Raw genomic sequence first — 27595 nt, forward strand, 5'->3', positions numbered from 1 at the left:
ATCTGGGAGTTGGAGCTGTAGTGTTCATGGTTTGACTGCATGTGTTTGTTTTGACATCCTTGTGTTTTTGCTAAATTATGATGCAGATTTGCGTCAGGCCCTCGCACTTATTTAGGTTTAAACTGTTACTTTTGCATCCACACTCATATGTAGGTATAAGAAATTATTTCTACATTTTCCTTGAGGTTCCCCTCATCTATTGATACCCATACACACACATACACACACTGGTTGGAAACTTTTTGAGTGAAAGCAATAACGGGGATTTCTAGAAGATGGATATTTGCCAGGAGAGAAGAATAACATCTGTGTGTGTTTTGAGTGTGCACATTTGCTCACGTCTGTCTCGGTCTGTGTGTGTGTGCGTCGGTATGACAGCTTTCGGATCACCACTTCGTGGTCAGCTGATTCTCCCCCGTCTGAGGTCCTCAGCGAGGATTATAAAACCAATCAGCGGCCCGTGATTGCTGCAGCCAACCCGTGATTGGATCGCAACCTGGCCCCTGCCATCAGATCTGCAAAGTGAAAGACTGAGAGATGAGAAGAATAAGATGCGGGGAAAGAAAGAGATGAGAGAAGAGATAAATAAAGACAGCCATCACAGAGAAGGAGGTAGCAGCGGCTGGATGAGAAAAAGAGAAACAAGAGGGGAGAGAATGTGAGAGCAGGATTTTTGGCATTTCTCATCACTTTTACAACATATTTAGCACACCTAGCAGAAAAACATCGTCTAAAGTGTTCCCTTGTTTAGTTACTGGTTTTAAATGTGTACTTTAAAGTATATTTTTTCCTCAGAATATGTCCTCACAGCTTTAAGACAATCTCTCTCCGTGAGGAATATAAATATGTTTATATGCAGAACATGTAATTTACAGCAGCAATTACCTTTTGAAAGGTTATTGTGACCTGCTTGCATTTCCATCAGCATATAGAGGAAATCACTTTAATTTATGTGCTCAGCAGGTTAACCTGTGTGAAGCTACTTCTTTTCAGCTCACTGCACAAACTGATTTTCTGTTTACGGGTGTAGTGTTTTCCTCATTGCATGCTAAAGGTGAGTTGCCCAAATATTTCACACTGACTGAAAGGAGGTAAAGAATTAGAAAGTGTGACAGAAAATATGTATTTTTTTTAAAAGTTTCAGGTATTTTTAATACATGTTAAGAAATAACATAAAATAAACTAAAAACCTTTCAAGTGGAAAGAGAGAAATTCTGGAAATGAAAGCGGCTGACACATATTTGAACTTTTAATGTTTTTCCTCTTTCTGCATGCTCTTGCTCTTGTCATAGTTGGTGCATGTAATTAAATTGAAGCACAGTTATTTTCACCTTTCTGCTGCTTCAGATGCAGCCTCAGAATGCTTTGGTTTAGAAACCATCTAAACCAAACTGAACATTAATCCTGAAATCGTCCTTGGCCAGCAGGACAGAAGGAACAGCAAAGTGAGAGAATGAAACTGCTGAAGATGTTTTGCAGCCACAGCCAAGTTGTGTAAACTTCTGCTCTCAAATGTTTCTTTTCTTAAAAGTTGTCAAAACTAGCCAAGGACTAACTCATGTCTTATTGCATGTAGTCTCAATAGGTAAAGGCTGCTGTGATGTAAAATAAAATCACACAATTATAATAAAGTAATAATGTAAAAAAAGAGATTGGCTTATTCACATATATACGTTCCTGGGCCATTTAAAGATTCATCTGAGGCATTGTTTTTTCCTAGTTGGAATGGTTGCACAAAATCCTGCTGTAATGATTTTAAAAAGAAAGATTTGATTACACAGATATGGTTGATTTATTTTCATGCTGGTGGTCTGGCTAACTGGATGCGGCTCTAGTGCTTTACACAAATCAGGATAGTAAAGAAGGATGATTATGTCCTAATTATTCAAAACCTTCTTATATCAATAGCTAGATGGATTAAACTGCAGGTGTTTCAACTGGACAATGATTCCAAAACCTGATTCCAGATGGATAAAGTAGCTACAGTCAAGTTTCTGGAAGGACTGGTCTGGGTCATGGGGCCCTCAGTGACCTTTTGGGGTCACAGAGCCCCTCGCTGTAGGAGGCGGGAGACTCCTACAAATGCCAGGAGGAGCTTTTGGTAAATAGACGGCGCTTTGTGAGAGAAAGAATCAAAAGCAACACTTCTGGTATGTTTTCAGTGCAGGACTACATTAAATATAACTAGAAATTCTGGAAGCATTCTTTAAATTATTTAAATCTCAAGCTGTGCAGCCCTGGTACAGACATACCCCAAACCTGCTAATTACAAGTGGCTCTGTAAAGTTTTGACTCAGGGGCTGGGAATACAAAAACATTTCACATTTTGTTTTGTAAAAAGAACGAAACTGAAGAATAATTCATGAAATGTATTCTCATATACGCTACCTTCTGCTGGTTATGAACCTCATACAGCACATTCAGGCTTGAGGCTGTTAAAAAGTGTTACGTTTTAGAAGTATGAATAATTTTCAGATACTTTATCCCTTTTTGGTCTTGAGAGGTTGGAGATTATGTTTATTATGTTTACAGTAATTGGAATAAAAAAGCATCTCATTCTTTCTCGAAATAGTGTTTTAAATGGTTTGTGTCTTATTCAGGATGAACAAACTAAGTATGAAGATTTTAGAAATCAGTTGGATCCTGTGTGCTGTTTCAGTCACAAACATTTTCATGGCTAAAGCAGGAAGAGACAATATGCCCAGTTTCACAATTCCTTAAACTGATGCCCCATCTACTGTTGCAAGCATTCCCCATCTCTTTGGAAGTGCTGGACAGTAGCATATTTTATTGCCCTGCCTATGATTTAACCCCATGAATGGAGATGGTGGGAAGTATGAGACAATACAAGGGGGGTGGTCACCGACCCATTTTGAATCCACGGCCCCCAGGTCAAAATTATGCTTCCAAAGTCAAACAGCCCCAGATGGCAGCATACCTTGGCTGATCCACACCTCCGCTCGACTGGAATTAGGACGCCATGTAGTGGCACTGGGAAGGTAATGAGAGGGGCAGTGATGCTGGGTCCAAGGTTGGCAAGGCTTGGGAAGATGACTTGCTGGCTAATAGGCAAGCAGATGGTTATATTCTCTGCAGGTTGTCCAGGGAAAATCACAACGGTTCTGAGATAAGCTTTAGTCCATCTATTTGTCCTTGTTTGGCTGCAGATTAAATCCAAACCCACACAGCAAAAATGTGAATTTGCTAAAGTGGGGCAGCATCAACATGAAAGACACACAGGAGTTGTGTTCAAATTTACCAAGCTAGCTGATTCAGTGGAGCAGTACCAATTACACTGTCGCTCTTTTTAGAAAGTTTTTCTTTAAGTTCCTTTGGTTTTGCTGTGTCTACCATGCAAATACATCATTCAAAAACCCTTAAGACAATCTAGTTTTAAAAATAATTTTACTCTCTACATTTTAAAAGCTGCAGTCAAAGTTGGCAAAGTTGAGCAAATATCAATAAACTGAGCAGGTTGCACTCAGCTATAGCTACTCTGGTTGGTGTTTGATTTTTTCCTGAATTCTGACTTTTTCACACGATTGTTCATGCTACTAGTTAAAAGTGACCGCAATCAGACCTCTGTCCACAGAAGAAGACATCAGCATAGACATCATACACTATCGTATTCAGATTACAAATCTGATATTTTGTGGGGGTGAAAAGGTTGAAATCTGGCTCCTCAGACACCCATGAAAAAGTCAGAACTGGGTCACTTTTGCCTGCTGTGTGAACCTATACTTTTAATAACAGAAACCTAGTTCTAAAGTTGTGGTACAACTCTTTTTAATGTAATAAGTAACAGGAATCTTGCATCAAAATTAACTTGTGGATATCTGACGTAGAGAAAAGTGTAAATTATTTGTTGCCGTGCTTTCTGTCCATTGCATTATTGGGGAGAAAAATGCTGGCAGAGCAGTGCAGGAAACTTGGACTCGGGGTTGCTGCTCTGTGTCTCAATAAAGGTCTGCATTAAAGTAGATTAGCATTTGAAGAAAGGTAAATACTATCCATCTCAGGTCAGGCCAATGTGGTCAAAAGGACTTATCAGGTGCACTGCTGTCGGTGCGGAGACCTCTGCGCAGACAGTTAAGGGGAGGATAAAGTCACATTTGCAGTACAATGCACAAGGTATTGAACTTCTGCTACAATGTGATTAATGCATCCGCTGTTTTAAGTATTAATGGCCCCAACCTTGGATCATGATAGAGCCTAGTTGCTAATATGACAGGGAGCACAACTCGAATAAAGGTTGTTGGTTTAAGCAGAGTGTGCCTCTCTGTGATTATCCTGCAGGCAGGTGTTTGCTTACTGCGCTCATTGGGAAGTTTATTTCACCTGCTTCCCATGGGGGTTCATTTAACCTGAAGCATCTGTTCAACTATGCCCATTATTTGACCTTCAGCACCTCGTAATACCAGTGTCTTTGACCTGCTCCTACAGCACATATTCATAAACCCACTTGCATGGAAATGCTGAATTGGTGGTCACAAACAACAGATGCCAGGTTAAACAATCAGAACACAAGAGAGGACGATTTTCAGCTTTGCATTTTGATGAAAATGCTTGAGGAATTTCATTAGTGCAACACTTGAGGTGTGGAAGATCAAGCCGCTCTTGAGCTGAGTTCAACAAATTCAAAGAGCGGGCTAGGAAGGGGCGGGTTATCGCAGCTGTGCTCAGTTGGGAGGTGTGTAAAAACGGTGTCCTTTTACCTGTTGATTTGTATCCTGGTACGCTGGATGCTGCATACAAATACCCACCTGCTTCAGGTGGTTTTTATCAGACAGGAGGGCTGCAGCCAAAGTCATTCCTAATAAACTACAAGGTCGTGTGTACTGTATTCAAGTTTATCTTCCAAGGAGGCAAACCTCCAAGTTCCTTTCAAGTAATCTTTGGTAATGTTTTTTTTTTGTACTTTAAAAATATTAAAAATGTTTTTCTGTCAACAATGATTAGTTCTTAATTCATTTTTTGGGGGATGCATTGATAGATGGATGGTCTGCTCTGCATCCCCAGAACCAAACATGGAGAAGCAGCATTCAGCTTCTATGCACCACAAATCTGGAACAAACTTCCACAAAACTGCAAAACAGCCGTAACGCTGACTTCCTTTAAGCTTAGACTAAAAACACACCAGTTTATAGCTGCTTTTGAAGCATCATAAATGCAACATTAATCAACATTCGGCTGTGTAACGACGACACTTGACAAAATGAAATTCTTCAATTGTTGACTGTTTTCTACGATGTAAAGAACTTTGACCTGCCTTATTGCTGAAATGTGCAACAGGAATAAACTTTATTTTTAAAATCTCTTTGCATATTACAGTAACTTGATCTATGTGACTGGAAAGTATCTACATAAATTAGACTGATAGGAGTTAAATGTGGACTTGTATTTTATAGAACTGGATATTAACTGAGTCTGTAAATTGTAAAATTAATTTAGAATAATTTTGTTGTTGACTAAATTGTTCATGTAATAATAACCAATAATTCATTGAGGGATAAAATGTCTCTAGAATCAAGGGTTGTAAATATTTTACAGACAGCCTGGCAACAAACTATAAGTTACATTTTCAGGTATTTGTACTTCACAAAGTTACCATAATATCCATTTCCTCTTAAAATATTTACTTTTGCATTTGAAGTATCAAATGAAAGGTAATGTTACTCAAAACTTTCTGATAATAATTGGTCTGTTTGGGCTCAGACAGGCTGCCATGCTTGTATGTTTGGGGGCTTCACTAAAATACCTACAGCACTGTATAGGATCATACAGTATATCCTCAGTTAGCTCCTATAGAGTCCTCCAGACATACAGTAAGTCACCCATTCACCAGTCAGTGTTAAGAATAGCTTTCCCCACAGATCGCTATTCAGCAGTGTTCAGAGCAGGTGGGGAGTTTGAAGGGATAGAGATTAGCTCTTTCTACCCCAGAAAATGATTTATGCTGAGACTTTTATCAGGATGCTTTTCCCCTCGCGCAAAGATCATTTCCCCTGACTTCACCTCACAACGGGCACTATTTTAAGCATTGCCTCATTAATACAGACTGATTGGATTCATTGTTCTGCAATCCTGATGGATGTCCTCTGAAGTTTCCTTCCTCTTAACTCGCATCTCAAACTGCTCTTCAATCTTCGGGTAGACCTTCCTTTGAAGAATACCAACCCATTGTCTTCTGAGGGTTCAATAAATCAGCTGCCAATGTCTTTTGTTGGTCCGCTTCTTTTAAATGAAACCGCATTAGTCGCAATCCTTTAGCTAAATCATAATGGCAGAAGTTCAAACTGAAATCTCCATCTGCATTTATATAAGACTCACCGTAAAGGCAATTTGCATAAAGGTCTTACAGTTTCTGCTCTCCTTTCACTGTATAATCAGGTATATGCAGACATGTAATCAAGACTTCCCTCAGATTATACTTTTTAACTAGATTCATCTTGGTTTATTTGACCCCTGATTGATAACTTCATGTAAAACCTGGCAAATTTCTCACTTTTATTGTCAGGATCTCTGCATTTCACCTCATTCTTTGACATGAATATACAAGAACACAACCTTCCAACACAGCAATTTTTCCCCCCCGTTGTGACCTCTTCACCAAACTGTGTAATAGTTGAGTGTTTAACTTCAGGATGAGTTACTCTGACAGCTGGTGTGTGTATAGATGGCTCTGCTTGAAATTTGCTCCATAGGAAAGACTGTTCCGCTGCAGTAAGTCTGCTGTGGGTGCTACACCAGGGTCGGCTGCTATTTATACTGTATCTCCGCTGCTGCAGCACTCCGTTCCTCTCCCTGTGCACTCCCACTGGGAGACGAGATGAGGGGAGAATTTGAAACTACCCAAAGTTTATATTCTGTGCTCATGTTTGATTATCATTCTATTTTTTATGTAGCAAGTCAAAGTTGCTTTTCAACGAAGATTATATCTCTGTGTGAACAAGCATCTTCTCAGAGCACTGAACTTTTTTTGTTGATTTTATGTGTTTTTCAGGTGAAGTGTTTTTTGTGTCTTCGCCGTCTGAAGTTCAAGTGTGAATAAATTCACTAAGCCAAGTTGGCATTCAATAATAAGCTAAATGTAGCTCAAAACAATAGACACAATCTCATGAAAGTGGCGGCAAATTTGTTGGTAAACCCAGGAAGAGAAAGTACAGCTTTCAGTAAAAGAGTTGTTAATGTAACAGATTGAAATACCAAAATGGGTATTTTAACACAAACTCAAAGCTTAAAAACAAGGAATAATACAAATTATAAAAAATGTATGCTCTCTGTTAAAGATAGTAGCTTAAACTACCGTCTCATTCCTTCTCTTCTATTGCCTTTTCATTCTCACAGATGCAGGATTATGCACCCTATCATTCTTGTCAGCCTATATTTGCATCACTTTCCAATACTGGATGCTTGGTTTCAAGGATAATGAAGCTTTTAAATAAAAGCATGAGAAATGGACAGGTTGCTGAGGACGGGGACCGGCAGGGAAATCAGCTGTCAGGAGCCAGATACGTCTGCTCTTCTCATTAATTACTTTTGGGGAAAGAGAGGTAGAGGCCAAATGAGTATTGATTATGGTGGGCCAGTATAGGACCAGTTTCACTGGCCTTTCTCACACATCATTGCCTCTCCACTTCCCCATTAAGTGGAAACAAGAGGGATCAGTGGCAAGCTGGGACCTTATTAAAGACAGGACCTGGTAGTGGTAGACAGGCTAGCTAGCACATCGGTCTTCTCTACATAGGCAACATTTTGTCCGACTTTGTATCCGTCTGTCATTGAATCCCTTTTCTCTGCTTTAGTGGCAGCTGTCAATGGAAGGATGACGGCTTCAACGTAGTAACGTTTCTGCGAGTCAGAGGATGTCCGATTTAAACGTCCCACTGGATAACTTTTTTTGCTTGCTTTTGTTTTTTTTGTTTTTATTTTGTAACTTTTTTGTTTTCAACCCACTCTCTGAAACCTGGAGCAAAAAATAGCCCAAAGCTCACCGACATACTTTTACTTCTCCCTTTAACAGCAACAACCTCTGTTTTTGTTGCATGACTGATGATTTTAATTACCTTTTAACTCCCTGTACTCAGCAGATACACATAATAAATGGTGCACAAAGTTGTTAAAACAACCATCTGGGCTCTATTGAGCTTTTCGACACCGTCATGAGAAAGGCAGCCACCGAATCAGAGGTGGATAGCAGGTGTGCCGCAGGATAACATGAAACTATCTCACTTAAGATTTGGATGACAGCTATTCAGAGTCAAAGGAATCTCATCTATTTTTCTTATCTGAGGAGCAGTAAAGAGGCGTCAGAAGCAGACGGCCTGTATAACCACACAGGGGGCAGAGATTGTATGAGAGATTGCTGAACATATTTACTCTGAGAAGAGTGAAGCTACAATGGAATGAAATGAACCCAGACATATTAATTACTTGTATATGTAAAGTGTAATGGCAAGGATAATCTCGATCAGATATATTTCAATATTCCTTTAATTATTTTGTGACACTTTATTTGAAGAATGACATAACATGGTCATAAACATGATATAACATCTGTTATGAACATGAAGGCGTCTTCATGAATGGTTCCGACTGTCGTGAAGTCTCATTCAGTAAATAACACTTTTAATGCAAAGTTGACACTTTCAATGGACTTTTAATGCAAATTCTAATACAACTGTAATACAACTGCATTAAAAGTGTCATTATTTACCGAATAATGCAAGATTGGTCATTTTAATGGACTTTTAATGCAACTTTTAGTACAACTTTGCATGAAAAACATCATTATTTACTGAATGACACCTCATGACAACAGTCATAACCATTCATGAAGACTCCTTCTTGTTCATAACAGATGTTATATCATGTTTATGACAGTGTTATGTCACCCCTTCAAACAAAGTGTTACCAATCATTTTTCCTAATATTTCTTAAGGAAGCACAATATTTGACATTTAACAATCCATAGATCCATTATATCTTCCTAATTCAAAGTGGCCAAGAGGTCAACCTGGACGTGTCTCAGTAGTTTTTGGTGTTTTCGTGGGGAAACCTAACGGTTCCCCAGTCCAGACAGGAAATACATGCTGTCCAGTGGATAGTTGCAAAAATGACTGCGTTTTTAAAAAATTGTATCACTAAGTCACTTCTACATATAGTCCTTTGTCTTTGTCACCAAGCATGGTTCTTCTCAATTTTTCGACATTTATCTTTTTCACAATCAAAAGATGAATTGATTGATCATCCGTTGCCTTCCCTGCTCATAAGCACAAATATTGCCATCAAAATTTTGATATCACATGAGAAAATAGCTAAAAACTGACAAACCATAATATGAAAAACTGAAAATGTGGACGCTTTTCTAAAAGATTTCTAAAAGAGTCACACTTCTAATTGAGTGTCAGTATCGGTTATTGCACTTGTTTGAGTTAAATTTCATAACCACTCTGTAATTAAGCCCAACAGCTTATTTGGCTTTTGTCAGGCGTCCGCTGTTTCCATGTAAGATTGGAGTTTACGACACACAGCACATGACCCACAATGCATTGGAGGTAACCTCCAGATTTAATGAAGTGTAATGATGATGCTCCCTAAATTAGAGTGCATGTCACTTCAGTTTTGCTTATCGTTTGTGTTATTAGCACGCAAAAACCCACAGGCTTACTTATACTCAGAGACATAACACATTCAATAAATGTGATTTTCCTCAAGCTGATTACTTGTAGTCCCGTAGGCAGCGTTGTAGACGGAGTACGGCGCTTCCGAATCACCTCACGTACCTGACATTGGCAGGCGGCGTTGGGAATTGAGCCGAACGTTATCGAATTGAACAAATTTAAATTAAATTCAGTCGAACTATAATCAAAGTTTGTAATGCTTTTGTTGACGTTCATGTGATTGCTTACACAAACAGTATCCTCCTATAAGAAAAAAAAAATCACAAACGGAAAGCAGATTGGACCCGACATGAGAAAAAGAACCATCAGACACCTACACAAAAGAGACGCATCAATATGACCGTTGTAAACAACAGCTCCCATATGTGTTTCTCTTTCACGCCATCTCTTTATCAGCGTCGAATCAGTGGACTGTTAGGACATCGTTTAGGCTCCCACACGGCATCAATACTGGCTCTATTGATTTTTTTTAAACAGTTAATGGAAGCCTTTAGGGTAGGAAAGCTAATTAAAATCATATGCAGGTCAAGCTCATTTAAAGACTCCCCATTAGTTTATGTTGAACTTAACCACGGTTGACTGAAAAATCCATCCATGGGGCATCATAATTGACTTATGTTTCTAATGGCTTTTCAGTTCTCCTTCATACAGGAGAAGGATGGGCAGTTCCTTCGGCAGATTTCATGTAGCAGGTTTAATAGCCCTCAAATGGAATCATTAAAGACAATTGACGTGTGTATTTGTGTCCTCAAAGTATAGTGTCGGTGCCTGAAGAAAGTGTTTACAAAAGCAGCCTCTTCTCAAACACAAAATCTAGAATTACGATTTATTTATGATCAATAGTAGGAATAAAAAAATTATCCTGGAAGAGATGAAGAGCAGGCGATGGAAGATAGATTCATTATTACATTTAATTTAAGATGCACGTAGTTTTAAAAGTCAGTACCACTTTACTTTTACTCTTCAAAAAGTGGACCCTGGTTTTTGTGGCCACACCCACCCAAGAATAGCTCGAATCCATAAATACACCAAATATATCTTAACATGCACAGTGGAAACTGTATTCGCACTACTGCAGAAACTAACATCTACACTCTTCCTTGTTTCTGCTTTTTAGGGAACAGCCAATGAGCACCGAGGAAAATAAAATGAATGATGCTCCTGGATTGGAGTAAACACCAGTGAACAGCATCTCTTGTGGAATTTCACCAACTTATTTCAGCTTGCTAGACTGCTCTTTTTTAAATCTTTCACATATTTTAGTTTTTCTCTGCGAAGAAATCCTTGGCAGGTTTTCTGGGAATAATTTGGAGCTACGTTCCACAGACAAATTCCCCACAAATACTGTTTGGCAAACTGGCTCGGGTCCACCCAACGTCCAAAAAGGAGTTCCTCTTTGAATATCAGATTAAAGATGCCTATTATGCTTCTTTGAACAGTTTACTAAGGCTTAAAGGATATACAAGCCATATTAATTACATTATTTGGACAAAATCATGCCTGAGGTCATGTCTATTTTGAGTTTTTTTTAGGGCTTCTTGTCACTTTAAATCCAAATAAGATGCTGCTGGCCACGCCCCCAACTCAATCTTTAAACTCAAACGTGAAAATGGCTGCAAACAGATGCGCAATTATACAACTGTTCATCTTTGAAAAGCAGAAGTAGAGCCTCCTGAACAACCAACAAGAACGTAGCTAGTAGTTTGTGGATGGGAAGTCGACAATATGTACAGTGGTAAAGCAAGTTGAGCAAATGTGAAAGAGCTTAGCTTGGGCTGTTGGGTGACGGGCAGAGCTCTGTTGAAGTTGCTAGGTGTTTGCTGATTTGAGACAGTTCATTTTCCAGACACCAAGAAACATTAAGTTACTGTCAAAAAACCGACTGGGTTTTCTTTTTTAGCACTTGGGGTGTTTTTAGAAGCAGTAAAGACCCAATTGAATGTACAAAGATGTACAAAATGTGAGTTTTGCATAAAAGGTCCCCTTTAAAAGTCTACAAATTATTTGTTAATCTTTCTGGAGCCTAAAAAAAAGAGGTTTTACTGTGGAATTCCAAATTTTATTGTCTGTCATTAATCTGAGAGGGGAAAGCTAAATCTATGGAGCAAAGTTTGATCACCCTTCAGTTGCCCCAGTTGGACTAAAAAGAGTGCTTTGCTTTGGTCAGACATTTACTGTTCAGTTTTCATGAAACCAGCATGTTTTCTGCTAAGCGGCGGCTCACGTCCATCTTTATCAACTGGACGGTTTGTCAGCATCTTTTTGAAATGGTGCTTCTGTCTGGCTAAGGTCACTCTCAGCCTGGCAGGCTACCTGTTCTCAATCGTCGTATATCTGAAGGTTTACTTCTTCAGATCATGGAGAGCTGGGCTGATAAGAGAAAAGCTTTTAAGAAAGTCACTGACGCTGAGCACACGTCCATTGCATGAAAAAAAAAACAATTTAGCAAGAAAGTAGATAAAGAAAAACAATTAAAACCAATCTCCACCATTTCATGTTGTGAACCAAATCTCATAAATTAATACAAATATTTGATTAAAATAGATCTTCTTTGGATCTCCTAATTTGGACTCTAATTAAATAGCATATTTTGGAGAATTGTTGTTTCTCTTATGTTATTGTGTGGGATGGAAAATCAAAATGTTCATGGCGAGCTCTGTTTTGACATCCACACTGAGCCTCCACATTTCTACTGGCAATTATTTTCCTCCAGACGGACAATAAGTCTCCAGCAAACATATTGTTTTGTCACGTCCCAGCTTTCAACTCTTGTGTGCTCTCTTCTCATGGGAATCTCTTAGCTCCCTTGTTTATTTTTGTGAATTATGTGGGAGCCACAGCGGAGGGCTCATTTGAATCTGCTAGTCAGAGGGAGATTAAACTTAGGCTGTGTTTATTGTTTCCTATCGGGAGCCAATATGCTAACAGCAGATGCCAGTGGTCTTGCTGTGCCTTAGTTTGACGGATCCACAACATGACTCTCACCACAAACCACCGCAGTTGCGCCCAACTGGCACAGGCAGCAGAAGAAGAAAAAAGAAATCCTGTAATGTTGGGGCTTCAGCAGAGTGCTTCATTACACAGTTAGATCAGATAAAATCCCCCGAGATTAATTTTTCTCTGTTATCTTGAATAGGCGAGGAGGAGTGAACTGGTCATATTAGGGGTAATATGTATTAATAACACATAATAGGATGTCAGTAGCTTTGGCTGATTTTATTTCCTGTAAAGTAGGGAATTATTTTCTACTTCAGCTGCTTCATATTGCTTTTAAGACAAAAAAACCCTCTCATATGCATGCATGTAGGCTCACACACACAGAGGCACACACTGCCCTTTGAGCTTAATGACTATGCTAATAATATAAGCTGTTTCAAGCCACGCATGACATTATTTTGGTCAAGTTTTGCTTGCATTTCAGACTACTTACGAAATTTTAAAAAGCCTATTAAGGAACGGGTTATTAAGGACAAGCCATGCATTAAAACACATTGGAATAACGTGAAGGCGGCTGTTTCTCTACTCTGGATCCGACACCTCTGTGTTACACTACCAGCACTTTACCAGTCATGTCTGCTTGTTTCATGGAGACTCAGTTTACTTAGCACTAATTCACAACATGACATCTCAACATTTTACAAGAAAATTATGACAAACACATCTAACTGCCTTTTCTTAGGCAGTTAGATGTGTTTCATTTTTCATGGCTTGACAAACATTTGAATGTAAAAAATATTCAAGAAGTTTTTTCAGGGTGTTGTCTTTAAATAACCTGCAAATTGACAAGCTAAGAATAACCTAATTTGAGTAATTCTGGTTCAAATACATGCCGATGTAGGGATACATGGGTTGTGCACCAAAAAAAATTAAGAAAGTGGCTGCTTGGTTACCAAAGAATTGGTTGAAACGAATAACTATTGATATAAATGAGTTAACAAATAACATATGATTAAATTAATGATTTTTTTCTTACCCATTATTCCTACATTTTTACCCTATTTGTCCTTCTAAGGTCATGAAGAAACTCTGTTTTCAAGAGACAGGTTGCATGTTGGACAGAAAAATCATTGACATTCTCACAACTGAATTCAACAGAACTAAATAAAAGATCCACAGACTATAGCAACTTAATTGCTACCTACTTTCTCACTTCAAATAATAAGTTAAACATATATTCATATTTAATTAAAACTGGTGGCCACGAAGATCTCTAACCCAACAAACTAAATCATAATATTTTATCCAACAATTGGCTAAAACTACAAAACATCTGTCCTGCAACATTATCTCAGGTTTTTGTGGATATATTTTATAAATACAGTATAACTTCTAAGTTAGATTTAATTTTTTGAAATGGTTGATGTTATTCACACAGCGCAGGTGAAAGCCAAGGTATTTTTGAATTTACGTGAATAGCAGCATTTTTATCTACTTCTATCCAGTTTTTACTCATTATTTCACTCTTTTTCATACTGAACAAAAAATGTGATTTTAAACAACTCGGGTGAAAGAGAAAGCCTGCTGGGAGTCTAAAAAGACGATTTTTCCCCCCCTAATTTTACTTCCATCAGACGTAAGTCTGATGTTAGATGTTTTTAACATCTAACAAGCTCCAGCCCACAGCCAGCTACAACCCACCCTAATATTTCTCCACATTAATGTTTTCTCTCTACATTTTAAGAGCCTACATTTCCCAGATATGTGTGTGACATCTTCAAAAACATCTTCAACCAGGCAGGCACAAGAAAAATACTGATTGAGAGTTAAGTTTCCCTTTGGGTTTGCATGAGAAAAGCAAGCTTACACTTGCATTCTCATAATGAGTAAGCTCTCTTTACTAGATGATGAAATATATAATAATAAAGCTGTTTCATCTGCTGACTTGTGTCTCCTGGGAGAAAAATGTAATTATTTATCCAGAAGAAATTCATAAAGCAGTTCACTGCAAAAAACATAAGCATGCCTTGCTCAACATATTTTTGACTGAAGCTAGATTAAGTTATCACACAGAGACTGATGACTCTGTACACTGACTTAAGACTTTTTGAGACAGAAATATTGATAACTACATGATCATATGGCAATTTTCACTAAACGGTGTCAACCACTGGTGCTTCTGATGCACTAAATAGAATCTGTGTATTGCACTTTAGTTTTTTACAAGCTCCTCACTTTTCATTACCATTTTATCACATTCTGCATTCACTTCACTAGACTTTGCCACAATGGTGGCTCTGTGAATATGTGCATGAAAGAGAGTTAAATGCTAACATTTGTATGCAATTGGACAATGTTATCTTGCTATTAGACAGCCATTTTGAGAGAGATGCATGTAGTCATGCAACAGTTTTATGCCCTTTAAGCATTTTCACCTTTTGTCACACTACTAACTCCAATGTGTTTTAATAGGTTTTATAGACAGAGCCACACATATTTTAGTGCATGAGTGTGGCGTAAATATGAAAAGAGTTTTTAAAATATCTCAAAAGTGTAGTGGGAAGATGTCTTCAGACCCCACAACAACTTTGTGCTAATTTCAGTATAAGTCCTGCTGTATTGTAAAAGTTTTTGAGTTTTGTTTTTTTTTTTCAGAGCATATTTGAACACAAACATCATGAAGACCAAGGAAAGCACCAGAAATTGCAGAATTAAAGTTGGGGGAAAGCTCAAAGAAGGATTAGATTATTTGCAATGTCCCAAACTTTGAAAATCTCAAATCCACTGTTCAAACCATCATCAAAAAATAGAGAGCAAACCAAGACATGGCTGTTCAGTGAAACTAAGAGGCCAGGTAAAAATATTAACCTACCAGCTGGGAAATCATCCAAACCCTGCAAATAAATCTACAAAGTAATGTTTTATATCTAAGCATAGACATAATACATTTAAGTCTAATTGCAAATCTGAAAGTGGATATTGGGAGTTAAAACAGTTTTGCATAGAAGAACTGACAACAGGAGTAACACAACAACCACATGACTTTGATAGACTTATTTGGACATAAACTAATTTTTAGTCTTGTTTTGAAAAAAATTCAAGGTTGTACAAAATGTTTCATTGGTGTCTCTTACTAACTCTGATCTTTGCATGTTTTCTCCATCTCTCGTTACATTGATGGAGCCGACAGAGAAATGCCAAAAAATAACGTTTTCTTCTGAATTTTGTGTTTTCAGTTTTTATTTGATGAGGCTGACTTATTAAAGCAGATAGGTGAATTCATTAGACTGTTAAATAAATTCATTTTTGCAGCCAATATTTGCTGCTCCTGCTCACGCTCTGTGTACGCTTTCTACCCAACAGCCCCGACACGCAGCCTTAGAAAGTTTTATCACCAATGTCAATAGAGTCGGCACACAATAAATTATGTCTGCTTGGTGTGTTTACCGAACAGGTCCATCTCTGGTGGGAGCTGTAAAGAAGGACTGGGCTTCTCCAAACAGCATCGCTCTCTCCTGGCAGCAGCCCGAAGAAACAACACTTCCCATCATTGACTATGAAGTCAAATATTATGAAAAGGTAGACGGTCGCACTTCTTTTGCATGACTGCTGTCGTGACTTTCTGATACAAGATGTTAAAAAATAGACATTTCTTGTCTTGTCACTTGAATGTGCAGTGAAATTTGACTCGGCACAGTAACGGTCCTTAAGAAACTCACATCTTGCTCTTGCTGACTGTGACGTTTCCATGTAGTTTGCTGAATTGCTAAGCTAATGGTGGCATGTTTGCACGCTCTTGATTCAAGTCTCCGATGACTTACTGTGAACAAACATATACATTTTAATAAAATATATGGTTGTGAAAGTTATTCTCCTGCTGCGTAAACCTAGTGCTTTGCTCTCGCAGTGTTTCAGCTGCATGCTGAGCAACCTTTCATAACACTGACGGCTCTCTTTTCACATGATGCAACAGCCATTACTATCTTTCACTGTGAATGTCAGCATAAAAGGTGAAAATCACACCAAATGGAAAAAGTAAAATCCAACTTTCTAGGAGAAACACAGTAACGCACACTGCCAATGATTTATTATAGTTTTGAAAGTGCGTGTACACAAATTGGGTGCAATTTTCTTATATTTGTTTGATGCACAAAGAAGTAAAAATCACTGACATTCTCACAATAACATGTATGATAGCTGAGGATCCTGAGTCAGAGATTGGGATCAGATCAGGAAAGTATTATAGTACAATATTTTCTTCTTTTTTTAAATATATAAACATCAGTTGAGCTTAACATTATAACCACTGACTGGTAAAGTGAAAAACACTGAGTACCTCTTCATCATGTCCTTTGTTACCTGCAAGGAACCATTTTTGTTCTCATGTGCTAGAAGAAAGAGAAATGGAAAAGCACAATTATCTGAGAAAATTACATTTCCAAACTGAAACGGCTAAGCAATTGGGTCATTGCTTAAAACTGCAGCTCTTCTTGGCTCTTCCCAGTCTGCAGTGGTCAGTATCTATCAAAAGTGGCCCAATGAAAGTGCAGTAGTGAGTAAGTGACAGGGGTCATGGGAGGGCATGGCTCATTGGCACATGTAATCCAGTCCAAAAGACAAACCACTGCAGCTCAAGCTGCTAAAGAAGATAATGCTGGTGCTGAAAGTTTTTTTTTTTTTTTGTGCATAAAAATGGTTGAAAACCTCCAGAGCAGTCGGCCTCTTTAAGCAGAATAGCGCCCCCTGCCAACAAGCAAATGTTGAAAAAAGTAGCAGTAGTTTTAACTCAAAGTTTTAGGTTTCCAAATTCCTCAGATTTATTTCCAATCCCAAATGTTTGGGTGGATCCACTGAGACTACATCTTGAATCCTGCACTCAATAGAACTTTAATTACACTTTATTGAATAAATAACCAATTTGCAGTGGTGTAAACCAATCTTTAAGATGCATTAACATTTAAAAATACAAATTACCAATAATAACTAAGTGAGGATAATCATGTAAATGTTCTTAGTATGGAAAATTAAAGGCTTCTTGCGAAACATTGAGGTCCTTACATGATCTAAAGGTCAAATTAAATTTAAAAGTGTGATCCAGACTTTGATTAGTTTTTAATGCCTATTTATGGCTTCACATTTGCTTTGAGATGGTTTAAGGAATGACTTCTTAGACCTTGCTTCAACACTCAGCTGTCACTTTCCCCAAATTGATGCCGAGCTCTCTGAAAATTCAAATGATTAATCACGACTGTGCAGCAAAAGGTTAAAGGACTGCAAAGTACGCTCCGCAATTTTCTTACTTAATAACGTAAGTAATAAATGGCATTCATATAAACAGTGGCGATAGTAGCAGCAGTACCTAAATGAGGACTGAACTGCCAGATTAGTGCTTGAAGGATTATTTGAAATTTAGATCAAAGTTCGACTGCAAAAATGTTTCTGGCGGATCAGGAAGGATGTGAAGTTGTGATGTCCTGCTGTGATTCTGCATCTCCAAAAAACGGAAAATGTTTCCTATCAGCTCATCATAAATCAATTGAAACATCCACTAATTGACGCATACAAAAAATATTCTGTTAACAATTAGCCAAGTAATTTACAAATCGTTAAGAACTGAGTTGTATGCAAGAGTCTCTTTGAACGTTTCAGAAAATCAGCTAATTATCAACACAAACATGGCATAATTATGTCATGTTTGTGTTGATAATTATTATTTAAGTGCATAAAGGTGAAGAAAATGGTTTCTTCTAGAACAGATGTACAAGCCGTATTGTACGCATATTTTTAAAAGTTCAAGCTACAGTTTTTGACTTAACTTTCACAATGACTGATGTCGGCATCCTTGGAAAATAATTAATATTCTTCAGTGCATGCAAAACTTATGACTATATAAATCTCCAACTCATATAAACTCATGCTTATAAAAGAGTGTTAGAGTGTTTACACATTTCTGAAGTTATTATTTTTCCTGTCGTTATTTTCAATATGTTAATATGTGTGTAAAATATAAAAGTCTAATGAAATGTGTCGTCTTCCATTTCATGTCTCTTGAATATCTTCTACTTAGCTACTCACAGCAACAGTTATTATGCAGAACATCTGGAAAAGTGTTTGTAATAAAGTTTTGTGATAAAATTATCTCTTCGCTGTCATTTTATGTTCCCAAAAGGGATCAGAAAGCGAGCTTGAACGCAGCCTGGAAGGCACTTCTTGTTGCCGCTCCCTCATTCAACATCTGTCACTGAGCTGCAGTGAATGTGACAGTAATTTGACAAAACTGTTTACCGTGGTTTTGATGAGGCTAAGCGTCGTTCTAAAAGACCAGGGATTTTAAAAAAGGGCCGAATCTAAACGGATGAAATCTCCCTGTATAACTGCGTTCATATCTGGTCAAAACCGGTTCTTAGTTGCTGAAATATGGTTTTTATTATTTTTCCTTCCAGGAACAAGAGCAGTTGAGCTACTCGTCAACACGCACCAGAGCTCCCAGTGTGATCGTCTCGGGTTTGAAACCGGCAACCTGGTACATCTTCAGCGTTCGCACCCGGACTGCCGGTGGATTCAGCTCCTACTCTCCAAAATATGAATACCAAACTACAGGTGACTGTGAGTACTCACTGTTTGTTGCAAATATTAAAATGTAAACCAGTTCGTGGTGCTGCTTTCTGTTCATTGGTTGTTTCAAACACAAAGCTATTAAAAGGTCAAATTTGGAGAAATGGTCATTTAAAACATCCACTGCCCCTTTTACTATCTCTTTCTTTTTGACAAAAAAAACTTGGTCAAAGCTTTGACTGAAATTGCCACTCTCTGACAATGCTTCATTAAAATCTCAGCTTTGCTGTTTTTTGTCATTTCCTCTTTTTCTTCCATAGTCAGGAATGTGAGGTTCTTGGTGTAAACAGCAGCTCAGAGTCAAATAAAGTTCATGTTGCCTGGAGGAGCATCCAGGGCAGCTCACAGCCTGAAGGTCGCAGATACAAATAAACAAATATTTATACAAGTACACTTGTACAGTACAGGTGTGAAGCAAATGTAACTGTTTCAACACAATGTGGGAAAGATGCTGAGCAAAGAAAACAGTTTGGTAACGTGACATTTTATCTAAAATTCAATTATGTAATAACCATGTCTTTAAATCCAAGAATAAATTGTTACTCTCATTAATTTATAAAAACACATTTATATAGCAGCTTCACTCAATAGAAACATTACACAAGCAGTACAAAATAACATTGCATGAAGGAAGAAGTGATAACAAAACATAAATAAATTCAATAAAGCACAATCTTTGTTGACCTCTGCTGCAAAATCTACAGCAGAGGTCAACACCGCTGGTCCTGGACTGCCACTGTCCTGCAGGAATCGAACTTTTTGTTACATTCCTCCTCTAACCCACTTCAGACAAAACGTTGACGTTTCTCCTCGCTGTATCATGTCAGGAAGTTCTGCAAAAGGTGTGGTCGTTAACTTTTCATTGAATTCAGATGTGTTGGAGCAAAGATGCATCCACTGGACACTTCCACTGGCACTCCAGGACTGAAGTTTCAGACCTTTGATCTACATTTTTGTTCATTTTCATGTATAAATTAGACCCACTGCAGCACAGCTGCCTGCTCCAGCAATATTACAATAAAATACATTTCATATAATCTATCCTCTAAATTAAAAGACAGCCTAGAACCAGTGTAAGCACAAACATGCAGTGATGCAATGGAGTCTATGCTCAGCATTTGTTGTGATGAGCTTTTCTAGCAGTGTGAAGCTGAAGGGAGTAAAAGGAAAAGGGGAAAATGAAACACAGCTGGCCTGCAAACAGCGACGTGTATGATGATTTATCAACTGTAGTGTCATTAACATCCCACCAGACAGTTATGTGTCAAACACTTATATCTCTAGGAATCCATCTAGTTCACTCTTCTGCTAACGTCCCTGAAAGTCTCCTTTAGTTTACAGTAAGGGTGTCAGACTCCAGTCAGCGTCCTGCAGGTTTTGGATGTGCTCCCACTCCAACCCGTCTGCATCGAAACATTTACCTTCTGATGCACTTAAGGCCCACAGAGTCCTGCTAATTACCCAATTATGTAAATCAGGTGTTTTGACACAGTTGAGCCTCGAGGACTGGAGTCTGACACCTGTGGTTGAGGGAAAGTAAGACTTTTTTTTAACTCTCAGAAACATGAGAGAATACAGACAGAATGCAAACTTTGAAGGAGGAATAATTAAATTGTTGTTGGATGAATACAGTTTGTTGTAAGAGCTTCACCTGCTTCTGATGCAAACTTGGCACCAGTTTGTTTCCAGTATCAAAATGTAGCAAAGTATTTTTTTAACATTAAGGTTTCAAAACCACTTCTTCATTTGTTTGTCATTTTGATGAGAAGTTACTGCCCCTCCCTCACCTGTTGCTGCCAGTTAGCTAGCTAAAAGAACGCTACTACTCTTTTCCTTCACCTAAAATATAGATGAGTTAAAATGTTTTCTTTAGCAAACAGCAAAGACCAAAAATGAATGTTATTGGTAATTTTGTAACTATAACAAATAATGTAGCGTACTATTTTATCTCCAAATGTGGTTATGTGATAACAATGTATTTTTACTCAAGCTAATCATATTATAACTAAGTGGCTCATGTTTAATACTAAGACATGATCATTTTCAACCCATTTGCTATTTATTTTTAGCAAACAGAGTGGAAAAAAAATGTAAAAACTAAAAACACCAATGTTTTTTGGGGGGTATCTTTTAAAAAGAAAGCCAGCGAGTAGAAAAATCAGGTACAAAAATTGAAGTAAAAGATGCAGAAGATGATTTCTTTAAACAAATCAGTGCATGCGGTTTACTGAAATACAAAAACTTCCTGCACAGAAAGTGGTTTGAAAAACTGCAGATTTCTACACTCACTTTTAAAACTCATTTTTTTATATATTTGCTTACTTTCACCTGGTGCAGCTCAAAGCAAATATTTGATTTCTTGTTCATAAACTAAAGCTCAGTTTTAAAGGCAAATGGGACATTAAGAATTGTTCTGCTTCTCACTGAGGAGTTTTTCTTGACACAGCTAAAACCCCGGATGTTCTGGAGAGTGAATTTAATTTAGCGTAATTCTTCAACCCACAGAAACTAATAACTGAAATAGAGTCATCAAGTGAAACTGACGCTGCTCCTTTTCTGTTCGGCGTGTTTTGAACCACAGCGTTCCTTGTATGTTTTTGTCAGTCGTAGCTTTATTGCGTGCTCATAAAATACAAAGGTCCAGCTGCCCTTTTATGTTGGGTCAGGTTTTATTGAGAAAGAGGTGATTTGGCTTCACAGTGGCCCTCTGCTTCCAAAGCTGCAGAGTTTGGCTTTATCTGCAGATCAGAGGCTGCACGGCCAAGCCTTTGTACTGCCTGGCCTTTTATCTGAAAGAGGAGGCAGGTTTGGCCCCTGCCGCTCTCTCCCTCTCTATCTGTCTGTCTGTCCACCTGCCAGTCTGTGTCACTGCACTTGGTTTTTTTTTTTTTCCAGCTGCATGTGTTTCTGTCACTATCTCCTTTGTCTTTATCTCCTTTGTCTTTCGCCTGTCATCTGTTTTTGCTGCGTCGTCTGGACCTCATTCCAGCCCTGTCAGTCTAATGCATCTGTTTAGATGTGAAGAGTGCGTTGAGCTGAGATCCGTCATATGTGGTCATCGCTTTCACTCGCCCTCTCCCAGGGTGCTGTGTAATTATTTTTATTAAGTGAAAGGGACACATTTCATACACATGCTTTCCATGCTCTTGGCATTACACCTACATACACCCACACAAGCCTTAATCACCATGCTCCACCATCTCTAATTCATATTCATTAAGCGTGAAATATTATAGAAATAAGTTTGGTAATAGCAATCATCTTTCAATTATCTGGGATTCGTTAGCCTCCTGACAAGACACAGAAAAAGGAAAATCATGAATATCAAATGGGCCCAATTTTAACAAATCATCATGGACTAAATCACAATTTCATGAATGAATAAAATTAATTAACCAGCAGCAGGCAAATGAATCATTCCAGTAAGAAAAGCTGACAGTTTTTTTAGGACTCCACAAAGAGCTGATGAAACATCTCTCAATAATATCTGCCCATCAAACGAATGTGAACAGTGTACGCCTGCTGCGTTGAATTAAAAATAAAATCTTATTTCTTCACTGTTTGATACTTAATTTATTTACTTCTTGGGCTGCACAGTGGCGCAGTTGGTAGAGCGGTTGCTTTGGGTTCGATTCCCGGCCTGGGTCTTTCTGCATGTAGTTTGCATGTTCTCCCTGTGCATGTGTGGGTTTTCTCCAGGTACTCCAGTTTCCTCCCACAGTCCATGAAAAACATGACTGTCGGGTTAATTGGCCTCTCCAATTTGCCCCTAGGTGTGAGTGTGCATGGTTGTGTTGCCCTGTGACAGACTGGCGACCTGTCCAGGGTGAACCCCGCCTCTCGACCGGAACGATAGCTGGAGATAGGCACCAGCAACCCTCCCGACCCCACTGAGGGACAAGGGTGTAAAGAAAATGGATGGATTTACTTGTTCTTTCCTAAGCCTCAGTCCTTTTTTTCTGCTTTTCTCAAACCTTCAGCTTCAGACATCGCTTCTGATCAGGGCCAGGTGTTGGTCATTGTAACAGCAGCAGTCGGCGGTTTCACCCTTCTCATCATCCTCACGCTCTTCCTCCTCATCACTGGAAGGTAAGATCAATTACAAACCTTAATTTACGCTGAAGAAACTGTGTGAGTTTCAAACAATGTGTTTCTGGTGTAAAAGCTTGGAAACTGTTTTTATTCTTTTACAAACTTGTATGGAGAAATGATTCACTTTTGGTTCAGTTTGGCTTTTATGTTGAGGGTTTGCTTGGTTTTGCATACTGACTCATAGTCCTTGAACTTTTTATTCAAGAAAAACAAGCATGCATTTAATTGAAATTGTACATGATAAATTAGTTCTGCACCCTTCATGAAATAATGGGAGAAAAAAGGTCAATCAATCAGTTTTATTTGTACCATTAGGTAGATCTGCTTACAGTGAGGTGAGTTAGCCTTGTTGTCGGACAAGAAACAGACACACAATAAATATTCAAAATGGCCTGGTGCTCAGTATTATAAAATATCAACTACAGTAAAAAATAAAAATAAATAAAATATTAAATTAATTAAAATAAATAAAATAAAATGTAGCAGGAAACAGTGGATCTCTGCAGTAACACAGTAAAACACGGTGATGGCAGCATTATGATGCTTTATTTTTTAGCTTGAACATGGAAGCTGGTTGGATGCAGCTAAATACAGAAAAACTGGCAAAGCCCTAAAAAGCCCTGCACCTGTAAATACAGTCAGTCTGTCCTTCACTCTGCGGAAAAAGTAAAGTTATTTGGAAAACATGCTGTGGTATTTTTAAAATCGCAACAACGATGCAACACTGATGATTATCAGCACAAAATTTCCACCACTTTCATAAGTTTAAGCATCTGAGTCACTCTACAGCTGATCTAATATGTTATTTGGACGCACAGTGTTAATGCATTTCACTTAGCCTGTCACATTAAAGTCATCTTTTGTGATTCACTTTTGGCCAAATGATAATAACTTGAGATATAGTTTTATAAGCTAACACTTTTTTTTTAAATCTCCACATCTTTATTCCTGACATGCCTGCTGTTTCTTAGTCTTCATGTTGCTGTTTGTACTTTAATTTTCTCTAACCTCATGACCTTTAATGTACGCTGAGAATAAACTACACACAAGTAGACACACCTGTTACATAAATAAGAGGTTTCTGAAGTTTTAATTGGTTGGAGTGGCTTTTCTTCAACAAATGCACACCATAGTTTTGTGCTTATTTGTCAAAGTTAAAAAGCATGTATTTTTATTTCTCCTTTATAATTAAGCTTTTTTTTGTTAAAGATTTGGATGAAATGTGACAAATTGTGGAATTATATTAATACTTAATACAGGAAGGTGAGAAGGTCTAACCTGTTGGATTTCATAAATTAAATGAGGAATAGGAAAGGGGAAGAAGTACATTGTTCAAGAGTTGTATATATAAAAACAAAACCTTTTTGATTTTTAAGTCATGTTGGAAAAAGTATCAAATTTTCTCTTGAAATTTTAACATTGAACATCTTCTTAAACATTTCCAATGGAAAAAGAGCAAAAACTTTTATTAAAACTGTCTTTGGACCAAGAGCACATATTTAGCTAACACCTATGGCTCAGTACTGTTATGCTTCTGTGTCCTGAACTTGGCTTCAGATGTCAGCCTAAAAGAAAATATAATGTAGCTTAAATTATGTAATATTGCATTACAACAATTCCACTGCTTTTAATGCCTCTACTCTAAGAAGAAAGTGTATTAATTTATAGTGCGGGAAGCAGACACAGGTGCATAAAGCTCAGAAGAGAAGAGAGGTAAAGCTGTCAAAACACATTCAAGCGCATTCACACTCTTTCACACACAACCAATCTGTTTTCATCTATGTGAAGATGCAATGTGCAACTGTGTGAGGGGGGAAAATCAACATTTCTCTCACTTTATCTCAGAAGTGTGATGTGAAGGTATGGTGACTAAATAATGTCCCATTTCAGTCTGAACAGCTTGGACAAAAACAAATGGAATACCATCAACTCAGACATAGTTTCTCATATGATTTGCATTTTTTTTTTATTTCTTGCATTTTAAGCGTGGAGCGTAACCTGCTCAGCATTGAAATGCAGGAAAATATGCATTTACAGCTGTAATTATAGTTGCATGATTCAAAAACAAACCAAAATATATTAAAAACCATTTGCTCAAACAAATAAAAGCAGAGAAATATAATGATTTGCTCATCTTATCAACCATGGAAGATTTTTTTTCTCTGCTGAACCAAAACCCATTTGTAAAACAGGAGGCAAACTTACAAAAAAAAATGGAAATGGAAGTAGAAGAATAAGCTTTGTTTCCAGTTCCGAGAATTATAGCAAGCTTTTCTATCCTCTGATTGTACCAACTCACTAAAATTACGCCACTGGGCTGTTCATTCTTTTCATTACTTTTCTTACAATATGCAGACCATTCTGCACTGGCCCCTCATTAGGGAGATAATATTTCAGCAGCGATTGCATGAGACACACTTTTTCATTTTCTCTGGAGAAACAGCAGAATCAGAGATGTGTCAATCAAGCCTTTTGAGGAGATCTAATCATGTAAAGAGAGCGAAAACACCTGTGTGGGTGGTAAGAAGGTTTGCCAGGGTCTCCAGATTTAGAACATGTTCAGATTGTCGAACATTCACCATTCAATACTGGCACGTATGAATATTTAACATAATGAGATAAATTCAAAGAACCTTCTCCTACCTTGTGAAAATTCATAACAACTATTCAGTTTTATAAATGGTTGTAACTTTTTTAACCAAAGTTGGCTATGAAAATATGCTGTCTGCTAAAACCACTAAATCGCTGGAGTATTGAATCTTTTTCCTTTTCTTAAAGCCAGAGGTTGACTTCCATTCATCATGGTTATGAATGTTGCATTAAATTTGAGCTTCAAAATTTTTTTTTAAACCAACCAGGATGGACGGTTAACAGCTTCAATGAACTTTAAAAATAATAATTGTTTGTGCAAATTTTAGCAGGTTGCATTCTTTTTGAAATAATCAGGAAGCTTTTGACATAATTTGTAATTAACCACTTTTCTTATCAAAAGTTGTAAAATGTATTTGAATTAATTGGTTTTCCATCTATCTGTTGACTTTACATTAAGACTTAGAAGGTATGATATTATTATGTGGAACAATTAAAAGAAAAGCAAAAACAACAAGTATCAATACTGACAAAAGTAATAATAATGAAAAACAGATAAATATAGACATGCGGTGGATCAGTTAGTAGTAATTAATTATGACTATTAATGTCATTAATGTCATATCACCATCATTGCTCATACACTCTCACTCACACATGGTTAATAATACTCATTCTTTAAAACACAATACTTTGTTTCTTTTTCTTTGTTCTGACATTTTTTTCTTAAAAAAATAAAGTAGAAAATACACACCATATATTTTCTACTTTGATATTAAATACATTTCTATTAAATAAAAATAAAAATAAAAAGATTTTGGATGTAGTTCTGCAGTTAAGCAGCTGCTTAAGACCCACAGCATGATACTTCCACTACCACGTTTGATAGTTGGTATTTGGTTGGACTCCTCCTATTATCCAAAAAGCTCATTTTTTCTGTCACTTGACCTTAAAAAGCTTTAATTCAGCAGATATTTGACTTGTTCGAAGATATAAACACGTCATGCATGAAATGTGACCCCAACTAAACAGAAATGAAAAAACGATTTAATTAGCACTAAACTGTGGCTTCTTTAAACTATCTTCTTACGCATGAAGGGTTTCCTTTGTACAGATACGTCTCAGTAAATTAAAATACTCATTTAAATTCAGTACCTGGGCAAATTTTTTTCCCTCTTGCAAATGAGATTTAGATCTTAATCTGGTTTCTATCTGATTAAATAAAGTAAATTAATACAAAATATTGATCTATTTAACACAATTCGATATATTTCAAGTGTTGTATTTTCGTCTGTCTGCATACTGTACACTCAATACTTGGTCTGGGCCACTTTTAGAAGAATTACTACATCAATGTTGCTTCATATGATGGCAATTAGTCTGAGTGGCTAAAGCAGTCCAAGTTGCATTGCCTGTATTGTTGCCTGTGTTGTTCTCTGTATTGTTGCCTGTATTGTTGCCTGTATTGTTGCCTGTGTTGTTGCCTGTATTGTTGTCTGTATTGTTTGTATTGTTCTCTGTATTGTCTGTATTGTTGTCTTCCATTTCATTCCATAGATTCCCAACCCTTTCTTAGGTAGGTTGGATTTTATTCCTCTCCACTTTTCCTGCAGGAATCAGCAGAAGTCCAGTCCCTGTCTTTGCTTCAGGAGTGGCTTATCCTCTCTCACACAAATTCT

The 27595-nt window shown here is 37.6% G+C and overlaps 1 protein-coding gene across 2 annotated transcripts in view; it reads left to right on the forward strand.

Annotated features, from left to right (window-relative positions):
• Window positions 1-27595, forward strand: part of epha6 (eph receptor A6) — a 200166-nt gene that overhangs the window by 140403 nt on the left and 32168 nt on the right. For both annotated transcript variants that reach the window (XM_088001921.1, XM_088001925.1), the window contains 3 exons: window positions 16075-16199; window positions 19064-19226; window positions 23216-23324. In XM_088001921.1, coding sequence (XP_087858047.1) covers window positions 16075-16199; window positions 19064-19226; window positions 23216-23324 — 397 coding nt within the window. The remainder of the gene's footprint in view (window positions 1-16074; window positions 16200-19063; window positions 19227-23215; window positions 23325-27595) is intronic.

The sequence above is a fragment of the Poecilia mexicana genome, unplaced genomic scaffold (genome assembly GCF_051168715.1).
Source record: "Poecilia mexicana isolate PSO_F unplaced genomic scaffold, ASM5116871v1 scaffold_2, whole genome shotgun sequence".
In the NCBI taxonomy this organism is placed as follows: Eukaryota; Metazoa; Chordata; class Actinopteri; order Cyprinodontiformes; family Poeciliidae; genus Poecilia; species Poecilia mexicana.